Here is a 23,298-nt window from a genome sequence, read left to right on the forward strand (position 1 = left end):
GGTATTATATTTAACAGTGTTCAATATTCCTGCACCAACGACTACACCAAACCTTCTCAGACAGTATTTAATATTCCCGTTCCCACCAACAACTATCCCAAACCTACTCAGACAGTATTTCCGTGTAAACAGTATTTAATATTCCCGTTCCCACCAACAACTATCTCAAACCTACTCAGACAGTATTTCGATGTAGAGAGCATACGCATTAACAAGTATATTACATTTCCCATTACGAGTTGGAGACTATACATATAAAATCACCGGTGAATTTGATAAATATTCCAGAATTGATCACATTCACCGTAGTATATCGTATATTATGCGTGAAAGAACGTCGAATCCTAATCTCCAAAGGAATCATAGTTCTTATGAGACAAAGGAACGAAGACGTAGGTGGAAATAATGAAATTGACACAAAAGATGCGTCATTTGGCTGTTATTCATACCTTAATGAGGCTTTCCGTTTCAGCGATAAGTGGACGAATCGCGCTGGCGAGACCGTGATGCTACCTGTGAATCACTCTTGCAGAAGTCGATAGACAGATCGCGATTGTAATTTTCGTCGTTTCTTCGAAACAGCGATTAGAAATTCGAACGCTTTGATGTTTACAGCCCCCGGTCCCAGCAGCAGACTGGCAGAATGTTTACGATGCAACAGAGGATGGGCCCGCGTGTCCTCAGAACGGCGAAAACTACACGTCCGAAGATTGTCTACTTTTGAACGTGTATACCACAAAAGTGAGTACGCGCACGTGTGCAGGGTTTGAATTATAATGATTTACAATTTTTAAATTAAATAATTAATTTCAACAAATTTAATTCAATCAACTTAATTCATAAATCGTTTAAATAAATGTAATTAAAAATGATATAATTAAAAGTGTATTAAGCAGAGTTAATCGATTCTATTAATTCTGTTTAAATTAATCGTTAATTGAATATCTTCGACAGAATTCACTCATGTCAATCGTCAATTAAATAGCTTGAATTTACTCCTCTTAAATCAATCATCAATCGAATGATTCGCTTAATTCAATTTTAATTAAATAATTTTTAATTACATAGTTTGTTATTAATTGCCAACTAAAAACGGGAATCAATGAAAAACTTGATCAATTCCTCGCAACTCTGCGCGCGAGACATTACGAAACTTTGTTTACGATAGTCCGATTGATTACAATTGCAGTTACCTTGCAAAGATGAAAATGTATCGAGACCGGTGATGGTGTTTCTTCATCCGGGCGGCTTTTACGCCTTCTCAGGGCGGAGTACGTTGTTCGGGCCACAGTATCTCATGGACCAGGACATCGTCTTGGTCACAATCAATTACCGTCTAGGAGCGTTAGGTGATGAGAAAATCAAATTTCCAAAATTCTTTTCTGCTCTCGTAGAATACGAAACGTGACAGTCTATCTTTTTCAGGTTTCTTGAGTATGGGCGATAATTTGGCGCCAGGAAACATGGGCTTGAAGGACCAGGTGGTGGCTCTTCGTTGGGTTCAAAGAAACATCGCTGCTTTCGGTGGCAATCCAAACGCCGTCACTCTCTGCGGTGACAGCGCTGGTAGTTTCAGTATACTCCTGCACATGGTGTCGCCGATGTCCCAGAATCTATTCCACAGAGCTATATCGATGAGCGGCTCGCCCCTGCAGGGTGACGTCTACTCAAACATCGCCAGCAACGGGCAGAAACAGCTCGCTAAGAAACTGGCCGATCTGCTAAACTGTCCCTCCGACACAACCGGTTCCATGTTGCTTTGCATGTACACGAAACCCGTCGAGAATTTCACCGACACCTTGGCTTCGTTATTCGTGAGTTGAATACCCGTTGTTTGCCAAGGCATCCGGGTTGTTGTTTACGTTGTGATTGTCGTTGTCGCAGGACTGGTATCAAACCCCAATCTTACTTTGGCAACCCACCGTCGAGCCGGAAGTCCGCGGCGTTGAGAGGTTCCTCACTGCTCAGCCGTACGACTTGATCTCGCAGGGAAAATTCAAACAGGTCCCTTACATCCTTGGCGTGACGGAGAATGAATTCGGTGGGCTAGCTTCCCGTAAGTACGCAACCGATTACGGTAACGATTATACATCTGAAGAAAATGGTTACTTAAATAACTTTCGATTACTTTGTTTTTAGTAATTATGCAATTTAGTAATTATCAAATACCTTATTCTTAATTACTGAGTAATTCTTGATTACTTTGTTTTTAGTAATTACGCAGTAGCTTGTTCTTAATCAGTGATGGGCAAAATCCTAGGCTTCGAATAAATCTGAATGCCGATGTGTTTGTCTCGTTTCCTTCTTTGGAATATGTTCAAAATCGACACTTCGCCAACAATATTTAAATATATTCAAGTTATAAGCAGTTATAAATAAGAAATTGGATCGCCGGTAATAGTTGAGTAATTGCAAATACCATTACATGCGACAGAGTACAGTAATGTCTTGTTAAGCGTTACTTTGTCTACGATAACTGCCCAAGGTCAGTCCCGAACTTGTGCGCTCGACGAGACATTACTGTAATTGTAATGGCAATTATTTAATTACCCGGTCAAAGTAATCATTACGTAATGGTAATTAAGAATGTACAGTTCTGCGTGTAAAACGCACTAACCTGTCGTGGATTGCAGTTTATGAAAAAGATGCGTTGAACAATGGTTCGCTGTACCAAGAAATCAACGACAACTGGAACCGCGTTGCTCCCATTCTATTCTATTACGAACGCGATACACCACGATCGAACTATATCAGCAGGGAATTGCGGCGATTCTATTTCAACAATCAACCAATTGATAGTAACACCATGCAAGGACTTTCCGAGGTACGTACAAAGTTCTCTTCAACTTTTCTCTTCAACTTTTCGACGGTAGCGTTATTATTAAAAATCGTCAACCGCTTCCAGGTGTACGCCGATGGTATAATCATATTTAGCATGTACCGAACAGCCAAACTGATGGCTTCGAAATCCAAGCAGCCGGTGTACTTTTACAAGTTCACGTACAAGTCGCGTTACAGCTTCCGAATGTGGAACGACACTACGCCGTTCGGTATAACAATTTCCTTTTTGTTTTTATTCATTGGAATCGCGTCGAGCGAAACTCACAGGAAATTAAAATTCTGCCCCTAGACGTAGACCACCAGGACGATCTGCAGTACCTGTTCTACATGAAGCAGCTCTTCCCATATTTCGAACCGGACGCGCCTGAAATCCCGATGGTGGAAGTTTCTACGTCGATGTGGGCGAATTTCGTAGAAACTGGCGAACCAATTCCTAGGAACAACGACAGGTTCAGGGGCGTAACGTGGACCCCATTTGTACCAGCGCAAACCAATTTCCTGGATATCAATCCTCATCCGACTATGAAAAATAGTTTCTTCCCCGAAAGAATGCAGTTCTGGGAGAGGTTGTTCCCTTTGCCGAATAAATCGCGTAACGTGAAACACTGAGCGGTGGATCTGCTCGATAGTCGTAACGATTCCCGTGGTTCTCGATTCTTAATAATTCGAACTTTCTCGCCAATGTATTAAAAGATAAATAAATATAGCGGACGAACAGATATGGACGTTGTCTCTTCTATGTTTTACTGTGTATCTACGAATACTGTATTATTATTATTATTATTATTATTATTATTATTATTATTATTATAACTTCAGTTTACAAAAACAACTTCTAGAAAGTATAGTAACAACAAAGAATGAAGACACAGTGTGACAGTACAGTGCGACGAAAACCCCGCAAAACTTAAATACGTAAGTAATAAAAAAACGTTGGAATAATCGCTAAATTTTTGGATCAGTCGGTTGGAATTTCACCATCGCTTCGCTGAGCTCCCAGAACTTTTTACCTTTCGACGGATCCTTCACGCCGCTGAAAAGTTCCTGTTCCTGAAATTAAACGATTCAGCGATTCATTGTTTGCTGTGGCAGTCTTCGAATGTTCTGCGCGTTGACACAGTGCTCGGCGATAACTGCACTTTTCGGGCGTTTCTCGGCGAGCTCCGCCCAGCCCGCGCGCAGCCAATGAGCTGTCTGGAGACTCAAGAACGTCGCGGTAAGGGGAGGGACGAGGAGGCGGGGTTTACCGGAAAACGGCCGAAAGGTGCGAGCGTTGCCGAGCCCTGCGCTAACGTGGCAATAAATGGTACGAGTTACTGTTGAAAATTCATCTTACACGGCAGTCCGCGAAGTATTTGCCAGAAATTCCTTTGACCTCGTCGGAAACGGCAAGGTGTATGGTTGTCTGCGCGCCCTGCACGGGCGTTTTACAGAAAGTCCTCAGTGCGAAGTTCAACCCCCACGAGAATGGTGGGGGAACGTTCTTCCAGATTCCAGTGCTCATCAGTCCAGGGTGGAGACAATTGGCAGTGACACCGGTGCCTTCGAGGCGTCGTGCCAGTTCCAATGTGAAAACGATATTCGCGTATTTAGAGACATAATACAGGTACCCAGGCAAGGTCGTCGTTGGATTAACATCGTTCAGGTTTAAACTCGCTAGAACGTACAGTCCCGATGCGACGACAACTATGCGGCTCGGTTTCGATCGCTTCAACAGATCTGCGGGCAACAAACATGCGTTATCTTTTTCACAAAGAATGTTTCCGTACGCCGCGTGTGTCATTAAATAGGGTAAGATCAGTGTCGGGCGTATCATGATTACGATTACGATTCTGATTGCGATCAAATGTTTCAGAGTAGTGATTACGATTACGATCATAATCACAAATTTTTCTGTGATTATGGAAGTATTTTTAGGGGTTTTCAGACACGGAAATTTGTTATCTCAAAATCGAGTTCCTACTCTATCGGCATGAATTATTTTGAATAAAAATTTGTAATTTTTGATTTTGACCAAAGCACGGTTTTCTAAGTTTTTTTTAGGGCGAGGAACACGAATCTAAAGTTGGTTTTGAGGTACAAAATTTCTATGCGTGAAAAACCCTGAAAATACGATCCTAATCGCAGATAAGTTATGATTACGATTGTACGATTTTTACAATCGTAATCACGACTCGGTAACATTTGATCACAATCATAATCGTAATTGTGATTACGATTATGGCCAACACCGGATAAGATATGCTAATATTTGCGATCGCGTGATGCAGAAATCATTAATATCGTTCGACAGTTTAACCAAGTCCAAGGAGTAATTATCTCACCGATCAAAAGATGCGTAAGCAAAAATGGACCGTAATGATTCGTCGCCATGGTCATCTCCAGACCATCCTCCGTAACTTTCTTCCTGAACACCTCTGCAGTGCCAGCATTGTGAATCAACACGTCCAACCTGTTCTCCTCGCGATTTATTTGTTGCGCAAATTCTCTCACCGAGGAAAGCGACGACAGGTCGAGCTTTCGAGTGACTATGTTGTTGTTGCCGGATTCCTTTATCAGCTCTTCTGCGAATGATTTACAGTTAACGTAAATATTAACGCGTACTCAACACTCGAGTAAACATGCTTTTTTACAAACTACTCGTACTGTGTGCAGTAGTCGTACAAACGGTTCGATATATTATTCTCAGAAGATTACCATGCAAATAGTCGAAGATTGACGCAAGACGCGTAGAGTGTCATTGTAATTATTAATGAATGCGACCTGGGAATATTCAGACCGATCGGTTCAATTAAAATCGCTTTGCAGGAAATAAAGTTACATCAGAGATTCTCATGTGAAACAGTTTCGGATCCAGTCGATGGAAAGCAAAGTCGATTTAACGATCGACGTTAACACTTCAACGTCCGCACGTATACGCAGCCAAATGTCGCCGGCATTTGTAAATAAATAATTCCTCGTTGTAAAACTTAAGTGTAGGATTTGAATATAAATTCAGACCCCGGAAAAGGTCACCTCGGCCCTGACTGTAGTGTACCCGGACCGCATAGTGTCAATTTAACAAATCTAAAATTAACAACAGACAATAAAACAATAATTACATAAAATCAAAACACGTAGCGACGTGTTCCATTCATACAGTTTCCATTCATAAATCATCACATACAGAGAGTGTGGTACTTGTCCACAATAGTTTTCGGCACACGCATGTTGTGTAATCGGACGTTAAAGTGTTAATAAATAATAGTTATCGCGCGTTATAGTCCCGTTTCGACGAACCTTTGAATTGATTCGCGGCGTCCATGTTTCGACAGGCCATGATCAGTCTCGCGCCTCTCTTCGCGATGTCCCTCGCGGTCTCCTTTCCGATACCGGAAGTGCAACCAGTGATTATCACGGTCTTCCCGTCCATTTTCTTCTTGCTCGTGCAAACTCCCAAAGTGTACTGAGCGTAAAGGTAGACCGCCAGCAGGAGCAGAAATACCCCGAGTAAAGCGGCCGCGGCCAAGTAACACAGGGTCGTGCAGGACACGATCTTCAATAACATGATCTAAACGGACAACGTTCGAAGAATTCGTGTATAACGAACACGGGAAGTTGTTGGTAACAACTTGTTACAGGGGAGCGTACGTTCAATAAATTCGCGGAAACTCGATTCTCGTGTGCGTAAGTTTCAACATTTTACTTTGTAACGTCGAAACTGGTTTCTACGACGCTTGGCATTGAAATATCCTGCTCGAAGTAGCGTCAATTGAAGGTCGATGCCCGTGAACACGCATCGTTAGACATATCGGACGCTCACATGACGTACGACGTTCTACTCGAGGAATACCTCGCCGCACGAAACGGTTCCGCGGAGTTCGACGCATCTACCGTTCCATTATCGCTCACCAATTCGATACGCGATGGTTTACAGAATCCCGTTACGCAAAACTGCGTTTGTACGTATACGAAAAATTCTTTACGAGCACTCGAACGTTCCCAAACGATCTTCGGCATTGTAAACCCGAGGTAAACGCAAACCGGTTATTCTATAGCCTGTACCGATTAAATTTCACCGTACGGAATGCATCTGTGGAATTACTTTGATCGTAAAATACTCTGATTGTAAAAAACGATCACGGATGACAGCGGTAAATGCCGCGACATCCTTGCGTGTATCGCGTTAATTATACAACGCGTTCTAATAATCTTCGTATAAAGGTCTCTTGGACCGTCGTAACTTTTTCACTTTGAAAGTAACATTTACGAACGACCTTTCCGATACTCGAGTTTAAAGCACGAGAATATCTACGAAATATTCGAGATGTACAATATCTTTGAGATTTCGTTAAAATCGCGTAAATTACAATATCTGCGATGAACATGTCGATGATTAATTACGAAAGAAAGCTAGATTTGCGTTCGTTAGTCGATGTAGAATGCTTTGCAGGCGATTCTGTTCGCAAGAATCGCAGGAAACGAAAGCGTAGAGTAGTCGGAATTTCCAAAAGGCAGCGTAAAAGATATCTGCGCGACGAGCACCAGAGAAAAGTGGCTAATCCGACGTTGGATTATACTCACGCCGGTTGTTACCGAATTCTCTTTTGAAGGTCCTAGATGGTCACGTATCTTTTCCGTCAGCGCGTTGCCTCTATACTGACACTGACTAGTGACTTTACGATACGTGACCGTGCATCAAGCATCAAGCATCACCCTTCTTCCCTCTCCACTCTCCACTCTCTCTACTCTCTACTCGTTCCTCTTGCCCGGAGAACACTGACCAGAGAGTGACTTTTACAAACTTTAATGTCAAGTTCCCTGTAGCCTCGTCCTAGAAAAGAACTCGTTACGTTTTTCAATCTCACGCGTCTCGCGTGGTCGCGCTGCCTGATTTTGCTCGCGAAGTCATCCACGGCGAAACCGTAGGAATTTTCGCTGCGCCGTAATTCGAAATCGAACGAATAGACGGACGCGTTTTCCTTCGATACCCGCCGAAAGTCTCGAATGCTTGTACGTACAAGGATGCAGACTTCGCTGACTGTTATCATCGGACTACAAGCTAATTAGAGTTAAACTAGCACCGCGCAACGAAATCCGCATTCCAGTTTAACGCGCTATTTATCGTTTAAATCTATGTATACTCGGAGAAAGTCTCGACAAAGTAGCTTTCTTATTTTATTGGGTGGTATTCTTTTTAAAAACATCAACGCTGACTTTGTCGCGTGTTGCTCTGTATCAATGGAAAATTTCTGGTCTCGTGACGGTCGCTGATATTTATTCAAGCCGATAAACGTTATTCTTCTACTTTTACTCTCTCCCGATTATTTATTAATCGAAGCCGGGACTTGGACTGCCCGTCGTTGTTCGTTTGAATTTTCGCGAGCTGCTCGGACTCCACGGCGTTCTGTAAGATCTGTGACGCCAGATTCGATATTCGCAGGTCTTTCACTTTCATCGCGCTCTCTAGGTACTCGACCTTGCGATTTAAAGTACAGATAATGTCGTCCTTCTCCCGTAGTTCCTGTCTGAGTTGCGTGCATACGTGACGGGGAACGGCATCGTCTTCTTCGTTTCTGCTGTCCCATGTGCCTTGGCCATGAGACGCGTCGGCCTTTGCTTTTCCTTGAAAATTGAAAATTGAAAATTGAAAATTAAAATTAAAATTAAAGTTAGTTAGTTATTGGACTGAACCGCGTAGTCTATTGAAACTCAATTAGAAGTGAATATTATCAGTATATTAGGTTAGGTTAGGTTCTATATCCGGCCGTCGTAAAATTCTACGCATTAGTAAGACAGTTTTCTGCGAATATCTTGAAAATTTGCAATTTCCGTTAAAAACGACAATGATATTCGTATTCAGCACGCGAAAACAAGTAAAATAACGTATCGCAGGTGTGAAAAGGATGGAGGGGTTAAATTGCAGTCTTACCAGTAACATAAGTAACTTACGCGGAATTTGGAACTTTATACTTGGAAAGTAATTCCAAACGCAAAACAAAATGATCAGCAATCGCACGATAAAGGAGAGCCTGTCCTTGATGCGCGCGAGTATCGATCTATTCGAATTCGGAGTTTTGGTGGTTAATTGGTCGGAGAAACACGAAGATAAATTCTGTTCCGTGGTAGCATGCTCGTCGTTCTTGCCTGCGCAAAGTAGCACACGCTTTGGAAATATATACGATTAATCATTTCTATCGATGTAACGATGTTTTCTGAACTGCTTAACGTTCGCGGTACCTTCGTCGATCGAATTTATCTCTTTATCGCTGTACGACGAATTCTGATGCTCGGAATTCTTTAAAATCTTGTCCCTCAGTTCTAGAAGCAATTGCTCGGCGGTCCCAGGATGACAGTTCGCCAGCTGATTGATCGCATCTTTCGACAATTTCATATCGATTTTACTGAGTACTTTCCGATTCAAGATGGACCAGTTTTCTTTTTTCGTGGACAAGCTGCTAGCTGGCACGTAATTGTGGAGGTCGACGTAACGGGGATAATATACTTTGAGGACCTCGGCCATCAGAACTAACAAACACAAGTTTCGATCGTTTAAACGGTAACAACGCGGAAAAGTAGCAGATAAAAGATAAAGTAATAGATAAAAGATAAAGGAAAATGTCGCGATATAGGTACCAGCGTCCGAAAAGTCTCTGGTCAAGTTCCTGTTCGGTTTCGAAAACGGAATCGTCGATATCCACGAGTACAGCTCTTCCAATCGATCATCCGGACATTTTTCTTTCTCGTCAGCCATTTCGAATGCCTTTTGGAATTAAACACAGCTCGTTAAACGCAGCAAAGGGAGTACATGCGCGTATGGGACATATTCTTCCGCGATGTCGTGCACGATTTCCTACGAATCTGCAAAAAGAATTTCTTCGTGCGATCAACGTCGATTTCGGCTAGCTCTTGTCCGAAATAAACGCACAGTCCGTCAAAAACGTGCCATTCTTCTTTTATTTAAACGTGAACGTCACAACTGTTCGATCATATCGAATCGCTTTTGAAGTTTCAAATATAACCATGAATAATTATCGCGTCGCTGCGGCTGCGCCTTGGCTATGGCGTCCCTAGTCCTGCCTCATCCCCATCACTCCTCATTCCCTAGGTCCGAGAGCAGTGATGCCAACCGAGACTAATGATCAACAGTGTCGTATCGGACACGACGTATCCACGGTAATAGGAGGGGTGCTATAGCTATTTTTGTGGCTATGAGATCGAAATCATGAATATATTTGTCCTTATTATTTATATATTGTCTATACTTTTATATTGTCTTTATATAATGTCCTATCTTTATTCTTAAATCATGAATACAGGGTGTCCCAAAAATGTACCCCCTTTTAGTCGCGTGTATACTTCATTGATGCTATGTTCGTCGCGCATGAAGCACGAAGTACGTAGTCGGGCGACTGGGGAATGCGTTCGACTCACTTTTCACCAAGTACAATTTTCAACGCGCATGCGATAAATCTGGTTACACTAAACTAGCCCTAACTGAATAACACACAAGATACAAGTTGGACAGCGCTATCCTGAGTATAGTCCATGTATAGTCCACTGTAGACACTGTAGTCCACTTGAGTCCACTTACTGATCACTTACTGATTCCCATGACTCCTGTCGAAAGTCGTGGCATGCATCGCGAATGTGTGAACTTATTTTAGTTCAGTGCAAGTGCAAATGTAGGATGTCAAACTAATCATGTCGAAGCGCATATTAGACGTTGTAGAAACTAATTGAAAGTAGTAAAAAAATGGTGTCAATAATAAAGAAGCAACTATTGAAACATCTGTCGAGGTATTTACATGCTTAGATTGTTAAACGTATTTCTCCTAGATTGAACTTAATGTGCGATCAAAAATTGTACCATCCTCGATTAATTTGAAGGCGTGCTGTTATTATTTACAATCGTCGATCATTTAATATAATTTATCGATTCGTTAATATTATTGGTACCAGGTTATCGGTCATTTTTTTGTATTTGTCTTCTTTTGATAGCATGACAATTTGAAAGATAATTTTTTCAGATTATGACTAAAGTAAAAGCAAATTGTCCATGTTATTATGTCTGTGTTATACGTATTGCAATATGTTACTTCTAAATTTAGGTGTTCACACAAAATTTCTTACTAGGAAGATTATGATATTCTATTACAGTAGAAGTATGATATTTGTTTCATGTATTTATACAAATTTATAGGTTTACCAAGAATCTATCGGTTGATAAAATAAATTTAAGTACATTTAAAGGAGAAGGAGAACTAACAAATTTAGAGCTTGACGAAACAGTTTTAACAGATTTATTAGAATTGCCATCCTGGCTCAGATTAACAAATGCTTGGTGCAACAAAGTTTCATTTCGTATACAATGGACCAAACTAAGAAGTGTTCCTATCTTTTTGGTAAATAATAGCTACGATTATATATACGTAGTTAGCCAGAATATCCAAATTTTTATAGATTTTTTCTTTATTTTAATAAATGTTAAAATAGATGTAATTATAATAAAATTTTAAATAATATTAATCTTATATATTTTGATATTTATAGACTTTGGATGAAGTCCATATAGAAGTAGAAACATGTGAAGACTTGAGAAATTTATCTTCCCCCCAAGGAATGTCTTCGTACGCAGGCCCTACAAAATATTCTTTTATACAGAAGGTAATTGACGGTATAACAGTGTCTGTTAATACTGTGTCAGTTACATTCAAAAGTCCTGCATTCATTGCTTCAGTTCAGGTATTAATATTAATTATTATTCTTACACTATTATTATACCATCGTACTATTATTTACATTGTGACAGTCAGTGAAAAACTCTTATTTTATTATAGATGAATCGTATTATTGTGGAGTCAAAGTCTGCAACATGGCAACGTTGTGATTTGAGATCAACTAGGTTAAAAGATCCAGATCGTGGTCAGTTACTTATTTTTAAAGAACTAGAATGGCAGACAGTTAGAATAGAAGCACAAAGTACTAAAGATAAGAATCTTACACCGTTACGTTTACTTACAAATCAAGCAAGATGTCGCATTACTATCAAGAAAAGAATATCAGGTTCAAAAAGAATACAATTGCTCTTGAATAATAAACATACTTTTTGTTTCTTTAATAATAAAATAGAATTAAGTGACATACGTATTTCAGATTGTTTTGTTATGGGATCAAAACTGGTTCTTATATTAGACGACCTTCTGTGGGTTCTTACAGATTCACAATTGAAGGCAGCACTTCATTTTATCGATTCTTTAGGTGGTCTCATAGAAAAAGCTACAATTTTAGAACGTAAAACTAAAGCTGCCAGGAAGTTGGAGGTCTGTAAATATAATCTTAAAATTGACATCTATATGTTTAATCATATTAATAATAATGATTCTTTAAGGTATTGCCAGAATATCAAGCACAAATATCTCAACAGACAAGAACGAAAAATCAATTTAATACTGTTATCTCAAAAATATTTTCCAGATATGATGTTGTCGAAACATCTTATCATTTTCTTTGTCAAAGAATTGATTTGCATTTATGCGACGATCCTGGCAGTAAGTACATTTGAAACTTCTATTCTTCGTTATGATTCTCTAATGATACAACATTATTTATTTTGTAACTAGATGGTAGGTCTTCTCATCCTGATTTGAAAGATGGTGGCGCATTGCAAATTTCATTAGTTAGTTTTCAAGTTGATTATTATCCATATCATTTGGCAATGGCTGGTAGGAAACATTGGGCTAAATATAGAGAGAGTGCTACACCTCACAGTCAATGGTTGCAGCAATCGTTGAGTTCGTTTCGAAGTCAGTTTATGGATCTCATTGACTCTGGTAGAACACAGCACTCTCCTTTGACGAGAAGTCAGGGAAATGTTACAGGTTTGTATCTAAGAGGATATTAAATATAAATTTCTCGAAAAAATATATAAGCATATGATTTTAACATTTAAATAAAATTTCTGTTTTTATGTAGTTAGTAATACAAAAGGTTCGGGAGAAAATTTGGAAAAGGGTAATCAAGCTCCGAATGCAAATGCAACCTCGCACGAACAAAAAAAGTCACAACATCCGAGTGGTAATCCTGTAAAAAATTATATTTTGGAACAGCTCGCCAAATTGATGACAACATGTATCATAATAAGGATCGATGATTTTACTTTGTATAAAGTAACGACCACATCTCGTAATCCTATACCAAAAGAGTTTATTACAGGTATATATAAACATTATAACATATCGATCAATTTATCGAATAGGCTTTCCTTGAAACAAAAAAAAAAAGTATTTTTCGCACAAAATCCTTGTATAATGTCAATAATTATTTCATTTAAAAATTGCACAGCTCAGACAAGGAAGAAACATGCAACAGGTATAAATCACTAATAGTTGTAGTATACCTATATTAATATTGAATTACAAATGCAAATACAAGTAGCTTCATGTTTGAAAAGTTCTGTTGCTTCTTGCTCTATGTTACTTCATTATAACATCCACTATGCAAGTTAGTATTAATTTACAACTTGGTGTAAAAGACCCGTAATAGCTATTATAAATAGTTATTTAATTATCATTACATTAATAATTAATCTAAAATGCGATATAGTTTTAGTATAATCAGAGTATGATTTGTTTCTTCATAATATATTTTTTAAAAGGTATGAAGATTATTTAAGTTTTTATTTAACAGCATCTTGCATTTCTACTCGAATAAAATTACTATAATAATTAAAGAAATATAGAAGTACATTAATATCTAGATCAGCAACGTTTTGTTTTTTCTTTATTTATATTTTGTTTGTCACAAGAGAACAAAGCTAAATTATTCTTTATATCTTTTAAAGAAAATGCAATAGAAAGTATGTTCGTTTACGCATATACAGTAGCTCATGCTAGGCGTATATAAAGCACTGAATTTCGTGCAATCTTAATGGTTTGCATCCATTTGTAATAACATGTTATGTGATTTTTTTACTTTTATACAGACTATATACATAATGCATGTATTATTAACAAAATATATTTATACTTCTACCTTGCTCTTTGTTGAAATACTTTTATTTTACTTAGGTGAAAGAGATAGGTTTTGTCTCCCAGAAGATGTAACGATTCTCCATGCTGAATTTACATATTATTATTATCCTGGAGATATTACATTTCCATGTAGGTAAACGTACAACTATTATTTTTCGTATTATTTATTTCTTTAATAAAATAATATCGAAAATTAAAACCAATTCATAATTTAAACTATTTTGTAATTGTTAGTGCCACCACCAAAATTTTATGTGCAACTCAATCCTATTCAAGTAAACTTCGACGTTTGTTCCTGTTTATGGTTTAATTCTTTTGCATTAAACTTACATCATTCATTAATGAATAAAGATACACAAACAATACATACTTCCAGTAACTTCATGTACTTTGATGTGAAAATTGAAGCTATACTTCCAAGAGTAAGTGGTAACGGGTATAATGTATATGTGAATATTTGATTATGTTTATGATGTAATTACTATTTTCAGATAGTGTTTGAAAGTCAACAGGATTATCCGAATCAAAAAGATAGGCCAAAGTCTTTGCATATTCAAACTTCAAGGGCGTCAATAACAAATGTTCGATCAACGGAAAGATCGTCAAGAGCAGATTTGGCACAATGTTTAAATGCTTTTCAAATGGGTCAGATGTTTTTTAGTACGGAATTTCCAAATAAATCGAGTGATTTTCACGTTGTAACTGATAAATTCTTATCACATTGTGCAGGTATGGGCTTTCTATATGTACATAACTTTTATGTTATTATACAGAGTGAGGCTCTGTATAAAAAATGTTATACTAAATTTTTGTCTTATATTTTCACGTAAAATCACATCCTGCCCGGGCATACTATAAATTCCCCCCCACTCCCGTATATCTAATTTTCCGTGTTTGAGAGATCACATTTGTTTTTAGCTACCGATAATATTCGGCACCCGCCACCTAATTTTAGTAGCAATTCTGTAAACGAATTGATTCGCCAGCTACATCGAGAACTTTTATGGACGGAAGCTAAAGATGTATGGTGCTGTAATTTAGAACCAGTATGGGGAGATTTCTTTGGTGCTCGAGCAGTTGGACAAAATCGTCCTGTGCCGTTCCTTGATGCATTTCCTTTAACATTCTGGTGTTACATATCGATGAATTCATCGGATTCTGAAAAATCTTCGACGGCTGATATACATGGTCTTGCATATATAAGCAACTTAGTTAGCGTACAAATAAATCATTATCAATATTTATTTTTATTGAGATTATCAGAAGTTTTATCAGAGATGGCGACGTACCTTACTATCGATTCGAATAAAATATTAAAAGTTGATTCTGATAGTTCACTTATTATCGGTGCACTAATACCACAAGTAGAAGTAACTTTTGTCATGCCGTCGCATACTCCTGGCAAAGAAAACTCTGGAGGAGATTTGGAATCGGTTATGCCTGATTCATCTAGTATAGCTGACGATATCGCGAGTTCGTCTACTCCATGGCAAAATAACGCAGAACAAGTTGATTTCAGTTGTAGAAAAATGATTATTAGCACTGGGGTCCTGACGCCGCAAAGCGAGGTATCATCGATGTTATCCATGGATTTCATGCATCCTGTTAATACAACTCAAACTGTTACATTTAAACAGAATGGTGGGAATAAAAACGATCAACAAACGTTAGCAAACACGAGCATCGAGAAACAGTTTATGGGCGTAGAAGAAAGGGCCTTACCAACTGTGCGATACGCATCCGAATCTACGCATAAACATAGCAAAGGAGATTCATCCTCGAATACACCATTTATTCCAAATAATTTCAATGCTGGATTTTCTTCTATGAAAAAGGGATTCAGTAATTTTATAACATCGATAGATTCAGCTTTAAAGGCTTCTCCGGAAGATGGTAGCAGCGATACAGTATCTATAAGGAGTGATGTTAGTTCTGATAGTGAGAATTATGTGTTAATTGATCTTCAAGATCAAGAGAAATTGGATGCAATGTTTGCTTTTGATAATGCAAATAGAATAACAGCGGTAGAAGAAGCTAGCGAAGTAGTTGAAGAAACTCCTGATACTCAAAGTGAGAAATCTATGGACAGTGTGTGTAAACGAAAAGATATTGTAAGTTCATGTTTCGTAATGTATAACATAATATTATCGAAAATTTAGGTTTCTTAATGAAGTATAATTTTTCTTAGGTATCTATGGCAACATTTAAATTATCCAAAGTTGAATTTATTCAACAATCTTGTGGATATTCATCTTCAATCAAAGTCCAAGTTTCAAATATTGGTAATGATGAATGTTCGTCTATTCCATGGGATGAATTTCAGGTAAGATAAATATGCATTAATTTAAATATAAACTTGGTTATTAATAGCATACAAATAATGCTATCTTTAATATAATTAATACATATAAATATTAAAGTTTTAAGCATTTCTGCAACTAATATTGTATCATACTCTAGTATTTTTTCCATATAATAATTTCATTAGAAAGTTTTAAGTTCACTTATACACTATACAAATTGCTTTTTTCTGTGTATAGAATTCAACTTATTTCGTGCAGCGAGACTAAACAAGCTAGCATTCGTAATTTGTAATTAATACAATCTTTACAGAACATATTGATTATTTGAACTATTATTGTATCAAGGCATCTCAAGTATGAAGTTTTAAGACATAAGTAGTATTCAAATAACGTTTAACTTTTCAAATACAGTTTTACTTGGAATTAGTTACTAACATTTTCTTCTTAGTTACGTCTATGTACTAAGAGAGTTTTACATTTAATTTTTAGCTTTATATCACATACATTACAAACCATTTTATACTATATATGTATATTTATACAATATTTGTCTTTTAACTTTTTTGCATGCCTCTCCTGCGTCTCTCCTTCTCTTGTGAATGTTTTTATGTGGCACTTGTGGCAGGTCAAAAGGAAGGTATTGGCAAAATACTCATATATTTATTTATATTAGATGCCTTGTATTGGATATGTTTTGTTGCACGTTTATTTCTATTATCACATGTTGGGGTGGTCAACGAAGAAGTTTTCAAAAGAAATTTCAAAATCAAAAGATGACGACCACCTCGATATATATGATTATGACCTTTCGGTTTCGGGCAATTTTCATTGCAGTATTTAGTATGCATATTATATAATTTGATTCGGTACGCCTTCTGCAGTCGTATCGTATTAGCTTAATCGCACGCCATTATTTGTACCAAGTGCTTGGTACTAATTAAGTACACCCATCCCTTGTTGTAATTGATGGAGTAAGTAAGGGGGATGACGTACTATGGCAGTTACTGATTTGTATTAAATATTTAAGTGAATATAAAGCTAAACCGTGCAGTGCTTCATCTTGCCTAATAAAATTTAATGTCCTCTGTTTTTTGATCTTTGAAACCAGCGAAATGATGACTGGAACCCTCTCAATTTTATGCGAATTACATCATATTTTAATTTCAATGATATGCCTTACATCGACCATAACAAATAATTCATTTTGTGTGAAAGAAATCGTGCATTAATTTTTGTTTCTAGACTTTGTAGTTACCTTACACATATAAAGGACACTGACCAACACGAATTTTATTCTACAATATTTGCTGTGCACTTATAGAATTTCTCGTTTCGATTAAGTACTATATAAAGAGTACTATATGTATAAAGGAAGCTAGGAAGCTGTATGTAAAATAAATGTATTGTCTTTTACAATACATTGCTCGACGGGCTTATAATAATGCTTTTGCGGGTGTTCTAGTCTGCCAAACATAAACAATAATTAGCATAACATTTGTGTATTGTAGGACTTTGTATAATATTTATAAAAAAAAATTAAGCAGATAGAATTTATTAAGATTTATTAAATGAACAAACAAATTCTGTTATAACATAGCAGATTAAATGTGTTTGTGATAAATTTTAAAAAATTCCATTTTTGGTTCAGATCATTTATTTATCATTCTAACATTTTCTGTTTGCTAGACAAAATTCAGTGCACGATCTAGAGGTTGGATTGAATTACCTTCCGATTCAAACTGTAGATCATGCGTTAAACTACGTTTGGATCATGATTTGAAATGCAAGTCAGATTCTTATAAACTGTCACAAGCAAGCCAAAACATAATTAACAACAAAGTGCAATCATCCCAGAATCAAAGTAATGTTACCGAGCAAGAAGTAGATGCTTGCGTTATCAATGTGCACAATAAACAAAGTGTACTGGATTTATTTGAAGATAAATTAGATGTTAAAGTTACTAATGTAACAATGGCCTTGTCAATGAGTTCAATCACTGGACTTACAGATTTGATCGAAGATGAAATTATACCAAAGCCAATACCAATGCAGGTACATAAAATGTTACTGTAACAAATTTGGTTTGAACTAACAAATACAATTATACTTCGTGATACTACATATCTTTGCATTTATACTCAATTTCAAATTTGAATAATATGTATTGCAGATATATCTAGAAAGTATATCGTTGCGTTTAAACGAAGATCGTCCTCCAAATAATATAACTTCACCAGGACCGATTCCTATAGATTTGAATATTTCAAAGCTTAGAATAGTGAGAGATACAAACGGTGTTTTTCATGTGGAACCAGTTGGTAAGAAATGATGTAAAATAATAACTATTATTGTTATTTACCACTTGTAATTTATAATGTTTACATTTTATTCATTATAACCAGTGATACGTCATAGAATATGTTATATTGTTTTTCTATATGCATATAATATACATGTACTATAAATACAAAGATTAATTTAATTACAGTCAGTAATACAGTATAGTATAGTATTTTTAGTAAGTTTTTAAACTATATGCAAGTGGTCAATTCATTTATATATTTATTTAGTATTTTATGATTAATATTATACATTATATAATTGTTCCGTGCATTCAGATGGCCTCTTTAATGTGAGCATTGACATAACACAAGTAGACAACTAGCGTTAGACTTTATTGTTTACTTGGATAATATTGTCAGATAGAACCATTTACAAATAGATGTGCACTCAATTGGGCATGATTTTTTTTTTTAAATTAATGAAAATAAGTTGTAAAATTATCACAGTTGCTTATCGAAATTTTGATAAAGGATGCAATTTACAAATCAGCATGAGTCTATAACATTGAGCGGTAACATACATGACACAAAAAAAACTTATGCCATTTTATAAAGCTGCTTATGATCTTAAAATAATTCAGTGAAGAAAAATTGATAGATCATTTGTTACCACTATTACTAAATTATGTTACAAAAACACTTTAATTTGTTAATTCATTTGATCATTTGCCTAATTAAAATATTCTATTTTTAGTAAGTGTGTTGAGCACAAGTAATTCCCTCGCGACAGTATCGAACAATGGTGATCAAACAGCTCAAAATGTAGATCGAGAAATAGAACTAAACATTTTGAGGCATTCCAGTAAACAATTGAAGTCTGATAATGAGGAACTTCGACGTCGTCTTGATACTCTGGAAAAATTATCTGAAGAAAATGCAAAACTAATGCGCGTAAAGGAAGAATCCGATACTATAAAGTCGTACTTGAACGCAGCGCAAGAAGATATACAAATCCTTTTACGAGAAAAGAAAGCCTTGCAAGAAACAATAATGGAGCTTCAAAATCAAGTAATTGGAAGTGGTGGTAGTCGTGGATCCTGGTCGACTAAGAGATAGCATACCAGTTGTTTTGATTGCTCCAAATGTTGTAGTTCGAATAAGTCATAGTAATCATTTTAATAATTTAATAGTAATTTTCATATCATTGCAATTAGTCCTGGCATTAATCTATATTTAATTGAACAGCGCATCGTGTTATGATGCTCGTGTCTTTGTTAATGTACGAATTTAATTACAGTGCTTTTGAATCTCGTTCCAAAAATAAATCATTCGAAAATAAAATTATGCTTCTTTGCGATCTTTAATACAATATCATACAGACCATAGTAGAGTCCGATTTTATTTCTAAGTTATTAATGTATTCTAATTTTCGAGCAAGAAGTACAAGTATAGTTTGAAAATAAATGACATTTTTTTGCAAATTCGTATTATGTTTGTTAATATTAAAAATTTCATAGTGGATCGCAAAGAAGTACCCACTACGCAATAGAGAATTGTATAATCGAAAACGTTGAGAAACACTGATCTAATATAAACATAGATTGAATTTAGTTTATTTTAAATATATGAAAACAAGACATTGTTAAGATATCTATCATAATTTGTTGAAAAGGACGAGGTTGAATGCTTTTGCTTTATTTTATACATAGATAATCACATGATTTCATCACTTTAACTATTTCCAGTGTTAGTGGCTCAATTAAAATTTGATCTCCCTGGAATAGTTTATTATATTTAAGTCGTTTTTTTTTTAGTGTGTTCAAGACGACCTTCAACTTTTTAAATGGTATTGTATATTTTATAATAACTACAAAGACAAATACAACAAGTACCGTCAAATATTTTTTTGCTAACTGAATTGAAAATACAGTGGAAAGTAATATTCAGGATATGTGACCTTCCGTGTGCAAAACACTTATTGAAAATGTATTATGATAAGCTTGTAAGACTTCGTGGTTCAAATTAACCAAAACAACAAAGATGATAAGTTCATTATTCTTGGAAATAATCAGAGTGATCAACTCATGTGGTAATTACCTTGTCTAGGATAATTGTGTTGCTAACTGCCGTCGAAGTTGTTTACAATTTAATATTTAAAAGAGCATTATTTTCTACATTATGTTATGTATAAGATCTGGAATATAACGTTTCTTACTATGATCAAGTACAAGGCGATAAGTAATGGCAATATTAATCAGTGTTTAGTATTTTCATTGATAATCAGAAACTAATGGTATAAATATTACGAATAAGTATATAAATGCGTATTTGCTGAATGCAGTAATATATACGTTCAAAAATGATGTGTGTATATAAGTTTGTTAATATTAGCGCTCGCGCGCGAACACACATACACATGCATAGATTTGTTGCATATTAGATACAAAACGTACACCATGTAAGTATATATAGTATCCTAGTCAAAGTACTGCAATACATATTTCATTTCATAGCAACAGTTGTTATCTAGTATGTGAACAAAGAATTGAATATAAATTTTTTACCAATGCTTTAGTTCTCTTCGTCGTAAATGTTTCGACGATTTTCATAAGTAAATTTTAACTGAATGGAAGAATATAGTATATGACTTAATAAATGTGAGATTCTAATGGATATTGAATGATGTGTTGTTTGAACCTATGGATAGACTGTCTAGTTTGAGAATGAAAATATGGAATTGTTTATATTTATATATAACACTGCAATGACTAATTTAATTAATTGATAAATTAAAACCGCTACAAAACGACTATTATATGGTATACAGCGATCATGTGGAATGTTTTGATAAGACTGTAAAATTGATATAGTGTTATTCCCTGTATTGTTGCTAAAGTGTGTAAGAGCAAACATTGATCAACATTTATAATCTTACCTATATAATCTTCGAAAATGGTCTCGATTAGGACTATATTGGACAAAAATCATAACCTACTGATCTATAATACATTAATAATTTTGTCGTAATCTATCATTGTGATATATTGACATTTTATCATTGTTTGCCAATACAAATTAAGTTTGTATGAATGGGTTGCTGGCCAATCCTTTTGTCATAAAACAATAAGGTATTTTTGTAGTACATACTGATAAAGGTCATTAAGTAGTGCATTTTTTTTAGGTTTTGGAGCTGTTTATAAAACAGTCTTTTCTACTATAACATACATATTCATTCGTACTTATGAAACAAATTATTCCATATTGAAATATAACATATCACATTTTCACTGCAAAATAATGGAAACTTTCCATCTATTATTATGACAACAACTTTTTTACAGCTTTGCTTTACTTTTTTTTATTGTGTTGTATGCATATATTTAAAGCATATAGTAGAAGTGTGTATTATAGTAGAATTGACTGTATTTTTGAAATGACATGTATATAAAGTACATGTTTGAATATACAAGCAAAGATTAAACACTGAAATTTTAGAAATATCCACCATCAAATTTAGACATTAAATTTTTATAATGTATTTATCATGCATATATTATATGAAGATTTTGCTTACAATACACTTTGGTTATCCTTTTACTTACAGTTACGTGGTTTTCATATTTAAATAAGTGTAATTTCTTATTGCACATATATTATTGTTGCATCTACTAATAATATGCTAACCAGATAGTTTTATTAATATTATTAATCTCAAATGCTTCCCATTTGTAAATGCTGTTTTTTTAATTATTGATTATTGCCAATACTGTATCTTTACATATTTCATCTAAAATATGTATCACTTATAAATATTAAGAAGTTTTGTGACTGATTATGGGTTAAATTCGTAACAAAATAAAATTTCAAAACTTATAAGTTTAAAGATCTCTAAAATATTCATATATAAGTTTAAGATATTATCACTATTATTTTATATTCAATTGCATTGTGAAGTTCTTTTGAAATGAAGCAATGCTTTATTTTTTCTTTTTTTCTAATTTTAACATGTTAGTAATTATCATACAACCATTACTTTTATTTTAATTAATAATGAACAAGTTTTGTCATTATATTGTAGTTACTGACATATTTTACAGCACCATTTATCAGAATTACATATCTACAATGTAGTTTTATTTGCCAAATTGTATTGTAACTCGTGAAAAATATGACTTCAAATTCTATGTGTACGTATATACGATTACGTGTATATAATTTACAATTTATGAAATAGGTATGTTTATTTTGTGCATCGATAAATTGTAAAAATATTCAAAGGATATCACATTTAACATTTATATATTAAGATCCCTAATAACGTGCTATAATATATATGTGCATAATCTTTTTTCTAAAAAAGATATCAGATGTTGGTATCTACTACATTTTGCGACTACATTCTTTCTTTAAATATAGAATTAAATTGCAAATCGTTATTAGTTGAGGTGTATTTATGGGAGAAATTATTCTTACTATTCTTCCTTACTAAATATTTTATATTCATTTATTTCGAATATATGTTGTGACAAATGTATTGTGATTTATGAAATTTAAGAAAAACGAATAAACTAGTAAAATTGTATTTTTTCCTTCCTCTAAGTTTCTTAATGAAATGCATGATTTATTGATTTTTGTAGCTAACATTTACAATACGTTTGATTACAGAAAAGAGAGAGTATAAGAAACATCGACTTGTATGATTGAAAACCAAATTTTTAGAATATAAATTAAAATAAAATATTTTTTTTCTGGTCATTCGAATGAAATTGATTTCATTTCTCAGTTTTCATATTTTGTAATAATATTATATTGCTCACGTTCGTCTTCAAGTCCAGTACAAAGCGATTTAAAACGATACTT

The 23,298-nt window shown here is 35.2% G+C and overlaps 4 protein-coding genes across 8 annotated transcripts in view; 2 read left to right on the forward strand and 2 right to left on the reverse strand.

The window, feature by feature from the left end:
- LOC128894275 (uncharacterized) overlaps positions 1-3,560 on the forward strand; it is an 8,275-nt gene extending 4,715 nt beyond the window's left edge. Inside the window, exons 10-16 of the mRNA XM_054155934.1 lie at positions 616-741; positions 1,190-1,349; positions 1,426-1,814; positions 1,885-2,056; positions 2,634-2,824; positions 2,906-3,050; positions 3,131-3,560. Coding sequence (XP_054011909.1) covers positions 616-741; positions 1,190-1,349; positions 1,426-1,814; positions 1,885-2,056; positions 2,634-2,824; positions 2,906-3,050; positions 3,131-3,450 — 1,503 coding nt within the window. The 3' untranslated portion in view covers positions 3,451-3,560. The remainder of the gene's footprint in view (positions 1-615; positions 742-1,189; positions 1,350-1,425; positions 1,815-1,884; positions 2,057-2,633; positions 2,825-2,905; positions 3,051-3,130) is intronic.
- Positions 3,561-3,609: 49 nt separating this feature from the next.
- LOC128886619 (retinol dehydrogenase 14) lies at positions 3,610-7,485 on the reverse strand. The gene is made up of 5 exons (XM_054141676.1): positions 7,405-7,485; positions 6,121-6,391; positions 5,166-5,405; positions 4,178-4,560; positions 3,610-3,891 (listed from the first exon to the last, which is right to left on the reverse strand). The coding sequence occupies exons 2-5, from the start codon at positions 6,386-6,388 to the stop codon at positions 3,787-3,789; spliced, it is 996 nt and encodes a 331-aa protein (XP_053997651.1). The 5' UTR covers positions 6,389-6,391; positions 7,405-7,485; the 3' UTR covers positions 3,610-3,786.
- A 631-nt stretch (positions 7,486-8,116) lies between these two features.
- Positions 8,117-9,574, reverse strand: LOC128894283 (sperm flagellar protein 1-like). Its single transcript, XM_054155944.1, has 3 exons — positions 9,457-9,574; positions 9,061-9,348; positions 8,117-8,445 (listed from the first exon to the last, which is right to left on the reverse strand). The coding sequence occupies exons 1-3, from the start codon at positions 9,572-9,574 to the stop codon at positions 8,117-8,119; spliced, it is 735 nt and encodes a 244-aa protein (XP_054011919.1).
- A 786-nt stretch (positions 9,575-10,360) lies between these two features.
- LOC128886150 (bridge-like lipid transfer protein family member 3B) lies at positions 10,361-23,020 on the forward strand. Of its 5 annotated transcripts, none has more exons than XM_054140801.1 (19): positions 10,361-10,620; positions 11,024-11,225; positions 11,374-11,565; positions 11,661-11,886; positions 11,977-12,143; positions 12,212-12,371; positions 12,444-12,701; positions 12,796-13,035; positions 13,165-13,191; positions 13,890-13,982; positions 14,088-14,275; positions 14,345-14,582; positions 14,772-15,421; positions 15,491-15,964; positions 16,042-16,176; positions 16,782-16,793; positions 17,843-18,208; positions 18,327-18,474; positions 19,193-23,020. In XM_054140801.1, the coding sequence occupies exons 1-19, from the start codon at positions 10,577-10,579 to the stop codon at positions 19,552-19,554; spliced, it is 4,182 nt and encodes a 1,393-aa protein (XP_053996776.1). In that variant the 5' UTR covers positions 10,361-10,576; the 3' UTR covers positions 19,555-23,020. The 5 variants fall into 5 exon arrangements, with proteins under 5 accessions (XP_053996776.1, XP_053996786.1, XP_053996752.1 ...); XM_054140811.1 differs by adding an exon at positions 18,775-18,788 and having other exon boundaries at positions 14,772-15,964; positions 19,193-19,332; XM_054140777.1 differs by having other exon boundaries at positions 14,772-15,964.
- Positions 23,021-23,298: the final 278 nt, after the last annotated feature.

The sequence above is a fragment of the Hylaeus anthracinus genome, unplaced genomic scaffold (genome assembly GCF_026225885.1).
Source record: "Hylaeus anthracinus isolate JK02 unplaced genomic scaffold, UHH_iyHylAnth1.0_haploid 0, whole genome shotgun sequence".
Classification (NCBI taxonomy): Eukaryota; Metazoa; Arthropoda; class Insecta; order Hymenoptera; family Colletidae; genus Hylaeus; species Hylaeus anthracinus.

What these genes read in the sequence shown, in the direction of transcription:
- LOC128894283 (XM_054155944.1), bottom strand. Translation starts at nt 9,574, where the DNA reads ATGGCTGACGAGAAAGAAAAATGTCCGGATGATCGATTGGAAGAGCTG. An exon ending in CAGAGACTTTTCGGACGCTG is followed by an intron (nt 9,349 to 9,456) that starts GTACCTATATCG and finishes TGTGTTTGTTAG; the next exon opens with TTCTGATGGCCGAGGTCCTC. An exon ending in GATAAATTCGATCGACGAAG is followed by an intron (nt 8,446 to 9,060) that starts GTACCGCGAACG and finishes TCAATTTTCAAG; the next exon opens with GAAAAGCAAAGGCCGACGCG.
- LOC128886619 (XM_054141676.1), bottom strand. Translation starts at nt 6,388, where the DNA reads ATGTTATTGAAGATCGTGTCCTGCACGACCCTGTGTTACTTGGCCGCG. An exon ending in CGCCGCGAATCAATTCAAAG is followed by an intron (nt 5,406 to 6,120) that starts GTTCGTCGAAAC and finishes AATCATTCGCAG; the next exon opens with AAGAGCTGATAAAGGAATCC. An exon ending in AATACTTCGCGGACTGCCGT is followed by an intron (nt 3,892 to 4,177) that starts GTAAGATGAATT and finishes GTTTAATTTCAG; the next exon opens with GAACAGGAACTTTTCAGCGG.
- LOC128886150 (XM_054140777.1), top strand. Translation starts at nt 10,577, where the DNA reads ATGGTGTCAATAATAAAGAAGCAACTATTGAAACATCTGTCGAG. An exon ending in GAAGTGTTCCTATCTTTTTG is followed by an intron (nt 11,226 to 11,373) that starts GTAAATAATAGC and finishes TGATATTTATAG; the next exon opens with ACTTTGGATGAAGTCCATAT. An exon ending in TTTTCATGTGGAACCAGTTG is followed by an intron (nt 18,475 to 19,192) that starts GTAAGAAATGAT and finishes TTCTATTTTTAG; the next exon opens with TAAGTGTGTTGAGCACAAGT.